Consider the following 14186-nt stretch of genomic DNA (forward strand, 5'->3'; position numbering starts at 1 on the left):
AAAATGCTATGGCGTGTGATGGGACTAAATCCTAGTGTCTGCTGCCACCTTGTGGTGACAAGAATTTGCAGGCAGAGTTTGCTCTTCCTCAGGAAATAAACGGGGAAATATTAGAAGGGAAGGATGGACCAGGCCCTCAACTTTTTCAGCCATGTGCTTTGAGAGACAGCTACAAAATTCCATGATATAATAAAATAACGTTTAGGTGGACTATGAGATGGCCAGATAACAACTGGCCTTTTTAACCTGTGCCTGTCCTAGGGCTGAGCGAGTATTCATCAGCTCTCGTGGAGAAATCTGACAAAAGCCGGGGTCAGCGATATTCCTACAGGGTCTTTTCTTTTTGGAACTCAGACATGCACATCTGTACGCGATCATCAATTGGTGTGTGATTATTTTATTACCACCCCAAATGGCAGTGGTTAGGCAATCAGGCCACCTTTTCTGCATTTGCCTCGGCCGACCGGAATTTCCCACAGCTCTGTCAAGTGCATCATTCCCAGCCTCTGAGAGGTGGTAAACACGGCCAGTCCCACCAATGATGTCTCTCACACCTAGAAGGGAATAAGAACAAGATTCCAAAACTTTCCTACATACTTGTCCCCCAAACAGCCCAGCGGTTAAAAGTGCACAGGATAATCTTGTTTGGCGGTGGTGAGCTCAAGAGCTGAAGGAATCGAAAAGTGCTACAGCAGGTGGATTTGACAGCAATGGACCCCCCTCCGTCATATCTTCCAGTGTCTTTTAAGGGCACCTGTGGAAGAGTCGGCCAGTACCAGAGACTCCAGCATCCCAGAAAGAAAAACGGCCCCTTTAAAAGAAAGGGGATGGAAAGGTAGGTAAATGGGATTCATTTTCTTTTCTGTTGAGGGAGATGTTTGGATTTGGAATTAAATGATATTCATTGTGATGATTAGAAAAGGTGGCTTCTCTTTTTCAGCATTGCCTTTAGAAATGAAGTCTCTGAATGGATTGAGGGCGGGGGGAGGTGTTGCATAATACATTGGTCAGAAAGCCTAGTGCCAGAGTGCAAGTCTCAATTAGTGAAAAGGAAAGTGTAATCGTGATGAGGAAAACCTTTCCTTTCCACCTTAATTTGGGTTTTAATGCAGCAGAGGACACTAAAATGAGCATTGAGTTGTTACTTCAGTTTCAAAGTTTTAGACCTCCCACGTCCTGTGTAAATGCTATGATTTTGAAAACTCAGTAGTACATTCTTTGAGAAGAGTCCATGATCAAGCTTTCTGTTCCCTCGCCCAGTAATATGTCCTGAAATATGTATTAATTGTATTTCACGCTGTACATGTTCTTTTTTTTTCAATTTTGACATATATTTATTATTGAGAGACAGCGAGAGACAGAGTATGAGCTGGGGAGAGGCAGAGAGAGGCAGAGACACAGAATCCGAAGCAGGCTCCAGCATGGAGCCTGACGCAGGGCTCAAACTCACAAGCTGCGAGATTATGACCTGAGCCTAAGTCGGAAGCTTAACCGACTGAGCCACCCAGGAGCCCCTGTGAATGTTCTTTAATGTCACATTATAACTGCCTTACACCTGATATTTCCTGCCAGTGGAAAAGCCATAGAGACAGGCAGCAAATACCCCAAACATAATACATTTTAATTTGGAAAATCAATGAGATGATTTATTTTCCAATTTCTTCTGGTTTCTTTCTTACCAGGTTCATGAGCAATAGATCAGACATGTAGAAATGAGGTGTTTTTATGAGGCCTGAATCCTCAAACACCAACCTACTGAACTTCCTTGGACAAAATGAAAATTGCAGAGATTTCCACTTTTAATAAAAAAAAGAGGTTAAAAGGGGAAGCAATACAACAAAATAAATTCATTACCATCCAAGATATTTGAAAATTTAAGATTTCTGTCTTTTAGACAAAGAAATTTAAAATTTCTGTCTTTTCAAAACAAAAATTCCAACAGTTCTATTCCAAGGCCTGGAACAAAGTCACCTTTGTTAATTATGTTATAAATAGAATGGGGCACCTGTGTGGCTCAGTTAGGTAAGTATCAGACTCTCAATTTTGGCTCAGGTCATGATTTCATGGTTTGTGAGTTCGAACCCTGCCTTGGACTCAGTGTTGACAGCATGGAGCCTGCTTGGAATTCTTTGTGTCCCTCTTTCTCTGCCTCTCCTCTGCTCACACTCTGTCTTTCTCAAATAAATAAACTTTAAAATAAACAAATAGGGAATGAGGGTAAAGGGCATGGTGTGGGAGATGCATTCTAGAGATTCAGACTGCTTAGAGCTGGGCTTTTAATCTGAGAGATTACATGGAAGGCCTTTGGGGTTCTTGAGCCTCCTGAAATTGTATTTCCATTTTTTTGGAGTGTGTATGTGTGTATGTATATTTATGGTAATAGTAATTGATGGCTTTATTAAATGATTCTCACAGGGCTCTATGGAAGATTAATCCTAGCGCATAAATAGACTTTGGACAAATTAGAAAATGGCACTCTAGCCTCAAGACTACTGCCACTTGCTAGAGAGTTACAGTAACTATACACTACAATGACTAAATGTGAATAGCACCCCCTAGCGTTTGTGTGCATGTGTAACTGGAAGAACTGTTCCAGGCCCCAAAGCAAGGCTGGCTAGCCCGCAAGGTCTCCCTTCTTTTTACCTGAAGCTTGAGCTCCCTCCTTGCCTTTCACATTTTTTCCTCACTCATCAGAATCCCATATTAGTAAAAGCTATTGTTTATTAGGTGCCAAGTACATGATTTTTTTTTTTTTTTTTGTACTCTCACATTTCTGAAAACAGTATACCCATTTTCAAATGAGAACACCTAAGCTTAGAGGTTAGATGATGTGCCCAAGATCACTCAACTAGAGTGTGGTGTAGGGTTGGACAAGACCATTGAACTCTGGTGCCTGGACTCTTCTGAATGACATCCCATGCAGAATGACCGAGAAGCTGAGTGACTTAGGTCTAGTTTAGAGCAGTATTTTTTTGGAGGATGCTGTATGCCCTACTGGTGGTACTTGAGATATTTTAGGTAGGAATATGGAGAACATCTTTTTTTTAAATGTTTTATTTATTTATTTCTGAGAGAGAGAGAGAGACAACGTGAACAGGGGAGGGTCAGAGAAATAGGGAGATACAGAATTTGAAACAGCCTCCAGGATCTAAGCTAGCTGTCAGCACAGAGCCTGACACAGGGCTCAAACCCACGAACTGTGAGATCATGACCTGAGCTGAAGTCGGATGCTTAACCGACTGAGCCACCCAGGAGCCCTGAAGAACATCTTCTAATAGTTATGAACTTATTTTAATCTATACTAGAAATATGTCACATATATTGCAAACATAATAAAACATGACATAATATAAAACCTGGGATTTTATCCAGAAGAATGAAGATTTATATTCATACAAATGTTTATGTGTGTATTCATATTAGCCTCAGACTGGAAACAATCCAGATGTCTTTCAGTGAGTGAATGATTAGACAGTGTGGTCATACAGATGGTGGAATATTACTTGGCAACAAAAAGGAACAAACAATTGATACATTCAACAATCTGGATGAATTTCCAGGAGATTTATGCTGAGTGGAAAAAAGTAAATCCCAAAAGATAATACACTGTATGATTCCATTTATACAACATTTTTGAAAGGACAAAATTATACAAATGGAGGACAGCTTAAGGAGACGGGGGAGGGAGGTGCCTGGGTGGCTAATTTGGTTAAGTGTCCGACTTCAGCTCAGGTCATGATCTCACAGTTTGTGAGTCCCGTCCGGCTCTGTGCTGACAGCTCAGAGCCTGGAGTCTGCTTCAGATTCTGTGTCTCGCTCTCTCTCTGCCCCTCCCCTGCTCGCTCTCTGTCTTTCTCTGTCTCAAAATATAATAAAGACATAAAAATTTTTTTGAAAAACAAAGGAAAATAAAAGGAGATGGTGGAGGTGAGTGAGCACTAGGTGTGGCCATAACACATGAAGGATCCTGGCGGTGATGGAAATGTTCTATATCTTGACACTATCAATGTTGTGATAGTTATACTTTTATAAGAGGTTACCATTGGAGGAAACTGGGCAAATCTCCCTGTATTACTTCTTATGACTGCTTGTGAAAACTACAATTGTCTGAACATTAAAAGTTTAATTTTTTTTAACTAACGAGCCATCCAGGTGCCCAAAGTTTAATTTTTTTAAATCCCTGGGATTTTATGGATATTGTTTTGGATGACACTAAAGACAACAGGTACTTGAGGAAGAATATTAGCTAAAGAATGTTTATCATGATATAGATGATGTTTACTCTAGAGTAGTGAGTAAACGCACACATTGGGATCAGATTCTGGGTAAAGTTATTTAACCTTTTGAAGCTTTATCTGCCATTTGTAAAATGGAGATGACAGTAGGAAGAGTAAATTAGGTAAAACACAGGGAAGAACTTTGAAGAGAGTTTAGTGCATAGAAAGCTAAGAAACATTACTTATTTGCATTACTAAAATATGCCAAAATGATGAAGATGGCATATGACTATTTGGAGCTTTAGAAATGAGTGTTTAGAGTTATTTTATCCAAATGAGTGCTCTATGTACATGCAGCATTTATGGGGCCTTGGACACGGCATCCTTTACTGACTACCCCAGCCAACTCCCCTCTCATCACTGTAGACTGGGACCCACCAAATCCAGCAAAAGCTACCTCCATCCATCATTGAGACAAGGTTGCCAATTTGCCAATATGTTCTTTTTTTTTTAATGTTTATTTTTGAGAGAGAGAGAGAGAGAAAGAAAGAGACAGAGCAGAAGTGTGGGAGGGTAGAGAGAGAGGGAGACACAGAATCCAAAGCAGGCTCCAGTCTCCAAGCTGTTAGCACAGAGCCCGACACGGGGCTCGAACTCCTGAATCATGAGATCAGGACCCGAGCTAAAGATGGACACTTAACCAACTAAGCCACCCAGGTGCCCCAGCCAATATCTGTTCTAATAGTCACAGACCTGGATTAAAATCTGCTTTTTATGCTTGGCCAATAAATTTAACCTCTCTTTGTTTCAGTCTACTTATTAGTGAAACAGATAACAACATGACCTATCTCTTAGGGAGCTAAGATGATAAAATTGAGAGAGTGACCAGAAAGTACTAGACTACAGCTGGGTAACAAAACACCAAGGAGTTGCTTTGGCTTTGCTTTTCTGTGATTTGATTCTTGACCTTCAGTTTTATTTTTTGGAATGGTGTGATTAGTTTACAATTTAAGTTTGGATTTTGATTATTTAAATTATTGGTTTTTAACTTTTCAACTTCCTTAATACAAATTGGGGATTTTTTTTGTTTGTTTTCTGTTTGTTTGTTTTTTATTTTGTTTAGATGGCATAGGGCTGTGTCTACCAACTTAGTAAAACAAAATGTATTGGTGCCCAAGGAGGATACATCTGGGGATAGCTACATGGAATTTCACGAGAGCCAACAAAATACCAAAAAAAACTGGATGAAGAAAGTGAAGACTGTTTTGGGGAGCATGATGTCCTACAAATGTAGACACAAGTCAGCAAGTGGCGGCAGAGGGACCTCCACCAACCTTAAGGAAACGTTCCTTTCGAACACGCAGAGCCTTCTTCCTAGAATCGTCAAGGAACTTCCATCCCCCAGGTTATTTATGAAACCAAGAATGAGAAAGCTGTCACAGAATGGTAATCAAAGGCAACTTATGGTTAAGTGTCAAGGCCAAGAGGAATAGTGAAATGAGGATGGCTTTGCTTGCTGCCCAAAATGTGACATCTCCTGGGAGCTTGTCTGAAATGCAGAATCTCAGGCCCCACCTGGGTCTACTGAGTCAGAATCTGCATTCTGTAGAGCCCTGGGTGACGTGCTTGTGCATACATTTTGAAAAGTGCTGCGTTAGATTGTCTTTGAGGTCCTTCCCATTCCAACTGGTGGTGTATTGGCTTTAAAGCCACTTTGTCATTGAAACATGCGCACACAGGCATATATGTGTGTATATGCATGTACACATCTATACATGTACATACATATATATTAGAAAATCAAACCAAAGTAGGATTTTTCCTTTCTTTTGTTTCTGGAAAAAGTAGGAATGCAGCCTTTGAAATAGCTACTTCCTACAGTGGAGGGTATGGGAAAATTCTGTGAATATAATTTATGATGGATAAGTCCTCAGAAACATTTTATTTTATTGTATCTACTTCCTGTGTACCTTGTGGAAGGATCAGCATTTGAACTGTTAAGTTCAAGTCTTTTATGCAATGTAGTAACGCTCTTTGGTGGGACGAGGGGTCCTATGAGTTATGACGAACAATCCCACTAATCTTCGCATTCTTCTCTGTGGCTTTTCTAAGTTGATAGACTATTTTTTAGAGCAGTTTTAGGCTTACTAGAAAAATGGAATGGAAGATACAGAGATTTACTTCCCATATACCCTCACTCACTCCTTACCCCACTCACACCTTTTCCCGTATTATTAACGTCTTGCCTTAATATGACAACCCCATTATGTGATGTCATATATCCACCATTACAGTGCCATACAGTACAGCTTCGCTGCCCTAAATATCCTGTGTAGCTTCTTAATGTCCTTTATAGCAGAACATCAGGAAATGAATATAGCCCTTACAACACACGTAGGGAATCCACACAAATCCCACATTTCACACAGTGTTAAGGCTGCTTACCTGGTGAGTACTTTTTTCAGAAAAGAAACAAACAGATAAACACCCCCAAAGATGATGCCTTTCAACTGACTGCCCTTTTAAACCCTCTCTTCTGGAAAAAGCAGTCACTAATGCTAGCATCCAAGCATCCAGCAATAACCTGGTATGTATGTACCTATCTATTTTCATTGAAAATAACAAAGAGAACATGTTTCTATACTGACGGGGCTGAAGTTGAAGAGTCTAACAGGAAACAGAGAATCAAATTCTTTCCCATCTGCATTGGCTTATCTTAGTCTTTGTTGGAATAACCAACACCTATACCAAGATTTCTTCAGTAAACATGACTTTCAGGCCATAGCTCTAACATTATGAGACTATCTCACCTGTGGCCCAAGACAGTGTCTTTCCCCTGTTGACCTTCATGACAATTTTAACAAATATTTGCTAAATACTTATTTTATGTCCACCACACTATTAAGGATAGAGTAAGTAGCAGGTGGAACATATATGGCCCCTGATCTCATGAAATTATAGCATAGAGGGACATTCCAGCATGAGGCAGATAATCACATCTGATGCCAAGTAGCAGCACAGGGCACTCCAGAAACACATCACGGGTGCTCTAACTTTGGGGGAAGGGCCCCAGGAAGGCCTCCCAGGGGAAGCAACAGCTCAGTTGAGATTTGAAGGACAACTAGATCAGATGAGGAGAGCGGGACGGACAAGTTTTCCAGGAAGAGGGGAGAGCATATTCGTGTCACAGTACAAAGAAAGCCTGAAGCATAACAAAGAAAAGAAAGTAATTTAGTCAGGGAAGGGCTAGTGAATAAGGTGGTCAGGGTGGTGTAAGCCACACTAACAATTTTTAACTTTCTCCTAAGAATTTTTAACTTTTTGATAAAAAAGCATCAAATGCTTTCAAGCTGGGGGTTTATAGAATCTGATTTGCATTAAAAAATTTTTTATAGTTTATTTTTGAGACAGAGAGAGACAGAGCATGAGCGGGGGAGAGGCAGATAGAGAGGGAGACACAGCATCTGAAACAGGCTCCAGGCTCTGAGCTGCCAGCACAGAACCCAATGAGCGGCTCGAACCCACAAACTGGCGAGATCATGACCTGAGCCAAAGTTGGATGCTTAACTGACTGAGCCACCCAGGTGCCCCTGATTTGCATTTTTTAAAGACAGCTCAGGCTGTCAGGCTGGGAGGAGGGCAAGAACAGATGCACGAAGAAGGATAGAAAGGCTCTTCACACTCATTAGGGCAAGGAATGATAGTACCTTGGTTGGTTGCAGCAGTGGGATGGGGAGGTAAAGGGAGAAGCAGTCACAGGTAGAAGTTGTGAGATTTGGGGAAGAGCTGAAGAGTGGAGGGCGGGGAGAGGGAAGAGCCCCATTCACTTAGGAGCCACCACTGCTCCAGAAGTCCTTATCAATGGACTTTTAAGCAAGATATTAGGCATGAGCACAAGGTGAAGGCACTGAAATACTGAATTGCAAATACCTCCCCCTCACCCCCATGCCCTTGTCAATCCCTTTGACTACATGAAGTAACAGCCTCATTTCCTGCCTTTTTTTTTTTTTTTTTTAGGGAGAATAATCTTAACTTTTGTGCCTTCTGCAGGCAATAACATGGTTTGCTTTTACCATATTAATTTTAATGCCTATTTAGGATACATTTTTAAAATTTATGCTAGTGTTTTAGTTTCCTTTATAAAAACATTTATTGTGTTAAGAATTGAATTGATATAAAGAAAAATATGAAGGAGGCTGAGTTTCACATGCTCCTAGAAAATGAATGTGGGATTTGATGACGGAGCCTTGAGCCACATGGCTGAGGAGTGAATAGCTTTAAATATTGTTTCATTCAATGACAAATACTCAAGGGATGGCCTTATACATTAGAAGGTTAGTTTTTCTAATTCCACAATAATTAAAGGAAAAAGTAATTCAGGGCAAAAATGATGTCTCAAACATGGAGATTGTAACCACTTTGTCAGAATGGGTTGGTGACCACTGAGGTCATGGCCACAAGAAAAGGTAGATGTGTACAGGAGAAAGTGTAAGATTAGAAAAAGCAAACCCAGGGGCACTTGGGTGGCTCAGTCAGTTAAGCGTCCAACTTCCACTCAGGCTGTGATCTCAGGGTTTGTGGGTTCAAGCCCTGCATGGGGCTCTGTGCTAATAGCTCAGAACCTGGAGCCTGCTTTGGATTCTGTGTCTCCCTCGGTCTCTGCCCCTCCTCTGATCACACTCTGTCTCCCCCTTTCTCTCTCAAAAATGAATAAAAAAATTTTTTTTAAGTTAAAAGAAAGAAAAAGTAAACCCATTTTTTGTCTTTAACCCCAAGGAAAAAAAAGCTACTGAGGCAGTGTGGAATGTTCTCTTTTCAGAATTTCTTCCTTCCTTCCTTCCTTCCTTCCTTCCTTCCTTCCTTCCTTCCTTCCTTCCTTTTGTTCTTTTTCTTTCTTTTTTCTTTTTTTATTGTTTCTTTCTTTCCTTTTTAAGTTTATTTATTTTGAGAGAGAGCAAGCATGAATGTGAGTGGGGGAGGGGCAGAGAGAGGGAGAGAGAGAATCCCACGCAGGCTCTGCACTGTTAGCACAGAGCCCGACATGGGGCTGGAACTCACGAACCATGAGATCATGACCTGGGCCAAACTCAGGAGTCCGGTGCTTAATTGATGGAACCTCCCAGGTGCCCCCACAATAATTTCTAACAAGAAAGTTTATCGTTGTGATCCTTACAGGTTCTTTTTCCCCTTCTTTCTAAGCAACTATACAACTTGATGTTGTAGAAGCAGAGACAGAGGAGATAACCCGAGGAAATACACTGCTCCGGGCCAGGAGAACCACCAAACGGTTGTCTGTGACATCCCTTCCCTCAGGATTGCAGAAGGTACAGTGCTAAAGCACACTCACCCTCTACAGACTTCACAGAAGTCAGTGTCCATAATACTAATAAAGTCCTCATTATAAAATCTTTAGGTCTGCTGCTTGTGTCCTCCTCTCTGAGAATTTAAGGCACAGCAAGCAGGCTTTCCGGGTCTGATTCCTCTACTTCTGACTCAAATAGTTCAGCTTCTACTATCATCTGGGCAGCAGTAGAGTTATGGGCTTTCTACTGATTTTTTCAACTATTCAAATATCAAGTTGGTAAATTATTAGCCTCAGGTCAATCACACATGCTGCGTGGAGAGGAATTCACTAGACCATCACTGCCCAACAGAACTATGTGTGAAGAGAGAGGTGTACACTGTCCAATATGGTAGCCATTGGCCACTTGTGACTTTTGAGCCTGAAATGTAGCCAGGGCAATTAAAAAGTTGAATTTTTAATTGTATTTCATTGTAATTGAAATTAAAAGATAGTCACATGTATAGACAGTGTGGCAGTAGACAGTCCAAGTTTCCAAACCAAAGCCTATTCTTATCTGTGCATATATAAACTTGAACCTAAATTGCCCAGACTGTTTCTTTTTATCGCCTAAAGTATTATTTTTTTAAGTTTATTGATTTATTTTGAGACAGAGAGACTGTGGGAGGGAAAGAAAGAGAGGGAAAGAGAGAGAATCCCAAGCAGGCTCCACACTGTCAGCACAGAGCCCAACGTTGGGCTCAAACTCGCAAACTGTGAGATTATGACCTGAGATGAAACCAAGAGTCAGATGCTTAACCGACGGAGCCACCCAGGTGCTCTATTAGAACAAATACTGGGGCGTCTGCGTGGCTTAGTCGGATAAGCATTCGACTTCAGCTTAGGTCATGATCTCGTGGTTCACGAGTTCCAGCTCTATGTCGGGCTCAGTGCTGACAGCTCAGAGCCTGGAGCTTTAGATTCCGTGTCTCCCTCTCTTTGCCCCTCCTCTGTGCATGCTCTGTCTCTCTCTCTCAAAAATAATAAACATTAATAAATAAATACAAATATTTACTTAAAGTGAACTTTGTTCTGGTTTTAAGTGCTTTGAAAATATCAACTCAGATAATAATTACAGCAGTCCTTTAAGATACGCAGCAATACTATCCTTATTTTAAGGATGGCACTGGGAGGTTAAATACTTTGCTTAGATAAGTGGTAGAGACAGGTTTCAAACCCAGGAAGGGCTGGCTCTAGAGTCCTTAATCTTAATTACTATGCTGAATACTAATTGTACTGTCCCAAACGGTAGCCGTTAGTTATATGTGACTGTTCAATTAAAATTAAAGTTCACTTCCTCAGTTGCACTAGCTACATTTCAAGTTGATTGATAATGACATGTGGTTTATGGCTGCTGTATTAGGGAGCATATAAAGAAAATTGCCATTTGTGGGGTGCCTGGGTGGTTCAGTCAGTTAAGCATCCGACTTCAGCTCAGGTCATGATCTCACAGTCCGTGGGTTCAAGCCCTGTGTCGGGCTCTGTGCTGACAGCTAGCTAAGAGCCTGGAGACTGCTTCGGATTCTGTGTCTCCCTCTCTTTCTGTTCCTCCTCCACTCGAACTCTGTCTCTGTCTCTCTCTAATAATAAATAAAACTAAGAAAAAATTAAAGAAAATTTCCGTTTTTGCAGAAAATTCTGTTGAACAGTGCTGTTCTAGAGTATCATTGTCAGAATGCAGCAATATTAGTTTTGAGTTCTGCCTTTTGTGTGCTAGGTTCACATTCATTGTATTCCTATTATGTACAGGGCAATTTCTAGCTTTGGGGACTATAAAGGTGATCTTAAAGCCATAGTCCTGTTGTGTGAACCTTATGGTTTAGTAGAGGGGATAGACATTAAACCATGCAGAACATGGAGGTAAGGATGATTTCTTGAATGAGCGGCACCAGGACAAGTAGGTGTTCATAGAGGAAAAATGAAATTTGGTCCCTATCTCATACCATAGACAAAAATTGATTCCTGTTGGGTTCTAGATCTGTGTGGAAAAGGTCAAACCTTAAAACCTCTGGAGAACAATAAAAATGACTTCAGTATACAGAAAGACTTCTGAGGACACAAATATCACTGACTGTGAAAGAAAAAATGGATACATTTGGTTATAGCAAGAATTGCTGGTCAGCGAAAGACATTAAATCAAAGGTTGCCAACGGGCTGTGAAGAGTTTTGTTTAGGTTTCAGAAAGATCTCAACAATGTGTCTGAATGAATCGGTCACATTGAAAAATTAGAATATTTCCAGAAAAATCTGGATTTTAAGCCTTCTTTTGAAACCTAGGATTTGGAAACACCAGGCCCACAATTCCTCACAATGACCGCAGGAGATGTGCAGAGCCCGGCCCCTTGGCAGTAGGTGCATTCTCTCCTGCTTACCACCAGCTGCGACTGGTCCTGTTTTATACAACCTTCTGGACCATCTAGGCATTTGACATTAGAATCATGGCATTCGATAAGCACAGATACAACTTAGTAATTACCACGTGTGGTTAAGTGTTCGGTAGGAAAAAGTACTGGGTTTTATGGGAGAGAAAAAAGCGGGGTCCAACTATCTAGAGAGCCTGGGGACATCCTGCAGGGACATGTGAGCCTGGGCAAGCTGGCTGGGCAGAGTGGTGGGTCAGCGGACTCGTCTGCAAACCCAGACACAGGCTGGGTCCTAGATGTGATCCCTCTTCCCACTGTGTGTAGGTCTCACAATAATTCCGAATACTAGTTACTAGGCACAAGGGCAAGGAAGAGTGAACCCAGTAAGACTAAAAAGGGCCTATTAGCCAGGAGCCGTGACCTAGGAATGATTTCCCATAGCAACACTATCAGGGCAGGTACTTATAACCAGCAAGCCAGGGACGATCAGGCACGGGGCGAAAAGAACCCAGAGCTTTCTTTTTATGTTCAGAGACATGTCTGCCATGAAAATAAGGAAACCTGCAGAAAGGAGACCAAATTAACATCTGGATCCAGTGCTAATGAGCTTTCTGGGGCACTGGTCCTCAGCAGCTCCCCACTCTTACTGTGCTCAGCAGCTGCCGAGGCAATTTCTTCCTCTTCCCCTTACGAGTGACCTGCTTTTCCCCTGACACTGTATATTCTTTCCGAACCAGACAATCTCATTTCTCTGCACCCTATAGATCTCTTCAAAGAGAGCTCTGGGCACAAAGGAGATACATGGGGCATGGAGAATAATATGAATACGTTCTCCAGCCCAACATTGTTATGTGGCAAATGTCCAGTTTATAAGAGAAGGTCCCAAGGGTGAGAATTCTTATTTAAGCACTGTCACAGAAATAACGTCAGTACTTCTTAATCTGAAGTGTTTGTCGCATTTTTATGAAAGGTTCCGTACTCATCAAAAAAGAGATCCCGCTTTCCAGTACTGAAAAGAAAGAAACATAGCATGGAAAACCTGCTCCGAAAATCAGATCTGACAGTGGGAAAGCTTCAAATGCAGGTAGTGGACAAAGGCTTTTGCTTTGTGTTTTTCAGAAGCAGCACAGAGGGCCCAGCTGAACTGAACACACAGGCCTGCTAGACAGCACGGTTGTGGGATGGAGTTAATGATTAGCATGAAGAAATAATGTTAGTGGGGGGCGTTCTGAGGGTGGCTGAAGGATTGCTAAGGGCACCTCGGATGATGCTGTGTGCCTAATAAATATTGAGTGAATTCAATTAGAATGAAGGCACGTACAAAGCCTTCTTTTGAGAAGAAATGAGATCGTCTTTACCGCTGGGTGGTAAATGCATATTTTCAAGCTCTGTTTGCTATGACTTGAATTAGAATGATACTTTGGGGTTTGCAAGCCATCCACCAATTCCTGAACTTGTCTCTCAGGAAAAACAACCACCCCTTTGGTTTTGACAAGGTTTTCCCTCACACGGCTGCATGTCTTTGTATCTGTCACAGGTGGATGACCTCCTAGAAACAATGACAGATAAATCCATGAAGTTATTGGCCCAGAGATATGCGGAACTTCAACAGTGTGAGTTTCTAGGGGATGAAATTCTTCAGTCTTCGAAGCAATTCCAGAGGCTATCTAAGAGAACCATGAGGAAGTATAAACTGAAAAATGTGTGTTTCCCGTGTACCCGCTGCTGCCTCGGCTTTTGTTCCTGAGTGCACAGAAGTGATCTTTATAGGAATTCTTATCTTTTTGGCACATAATCCTGAATAAATCTCTCTAGTGAATAATCAGTTGGGGAGAGGGACATTACTTAGAATATTCTGTCCAAAAGTCCTTCAAAAAATCCTTTTTTGAAAAATGGATTTTTAATTCTGAGTCAATGTAAGCAACTTTTTGCTTCATAGTTCTTCTTAATATCAGAAAACAGAAATATTTATCAGGACACAGGAGGCCCGCAAAGAAATTTCTCCCATGATTTGCCAGATGAAATTAGAGGAAGCAGTTAAAGGTATTACGACACTTTCAGTATGAGTACTACTGAGTTAATTTTAAACTTTCATATTTAAAGATAAGAATTCTTATGAAGATTACAAAAATTTAACATTGTTTAAGGCATGATTCATGTGAACTGTCATGTTCTTGAACTAAAAGAAATGGATAAGGATGGAACCTCACAGGTACCGAACATTCAGTTCCATACTTAAGAAACTTACAAATGGTTCAGCCTTAG

At 41.2% G+C, this 14186-nt stretch overlaps 1 protein-coding gene across 1 annotated transcript; it reads left to right on the forward strand.

Annotated features, from left to right (window-relative positions):
- The first annotated feature begins 710 nt into the window (after positions 1 to 710).
- CUNH3orf49 (chromosome unknown C3orf49 homolog) lies at positions 711 to 13668 on the forward strand. The gene is made up of 5 exons (XM_039217090.1): positions 711 to 835; positions 5341 to 5663; positions 9417 to 9541; positions 12892 to 13005; positions 13459 to 13668. Exons 1-5 carry the CDS (start codon positions 711 to 713, stop codon positions 13666 to 13668), a joined length of 897 nt encoding a protein of 298 aa, XP_039073021.1.
- The last annotated feature ends 518 nt before the right edge of the window (positions 13669 to 14186 follow it).

This window comes from Hyaena hyaena, unplaced genomic scaffold (assembly GCF_003009895.1).
Source record: "Hyaena hyaena isolate Hyena2069 unplaced genomic scaffold, ASM300989v1 scaffold_665, whole genome shotgun sequence".
Lineage (NCBI taxonomy): Eukaryota > Metazoa > Chordata > Mammalia > Carnivora > Hyaenidae > Hyaena > Hyaena hyaena.

Bases quoted from the DNA above. Each gene is read 5' to 3' on its own strand.
- CUNH3orf49 (XM_039217090.1), top strand. From the start codon at position 711: ATGGACCCCCCTCCGTCATATCTTCCAGTGTCTTTTAAGGGCACCTGT. The intron at 836-5,340 runs GTAGGTAAATGG...TATTTTGTTTAG, and splicing joins AAAAGAAAGGGGATGGAAAG to ATGGCATAGGGCTGTGTCTA. The intron at 5,664-9,416 runs GTAATCAAAGGC...CTTCTTTCTAAG, and splicing joins GAGAAAGCTGTCACAGAATG to CAACTATACAACTTGATGTT.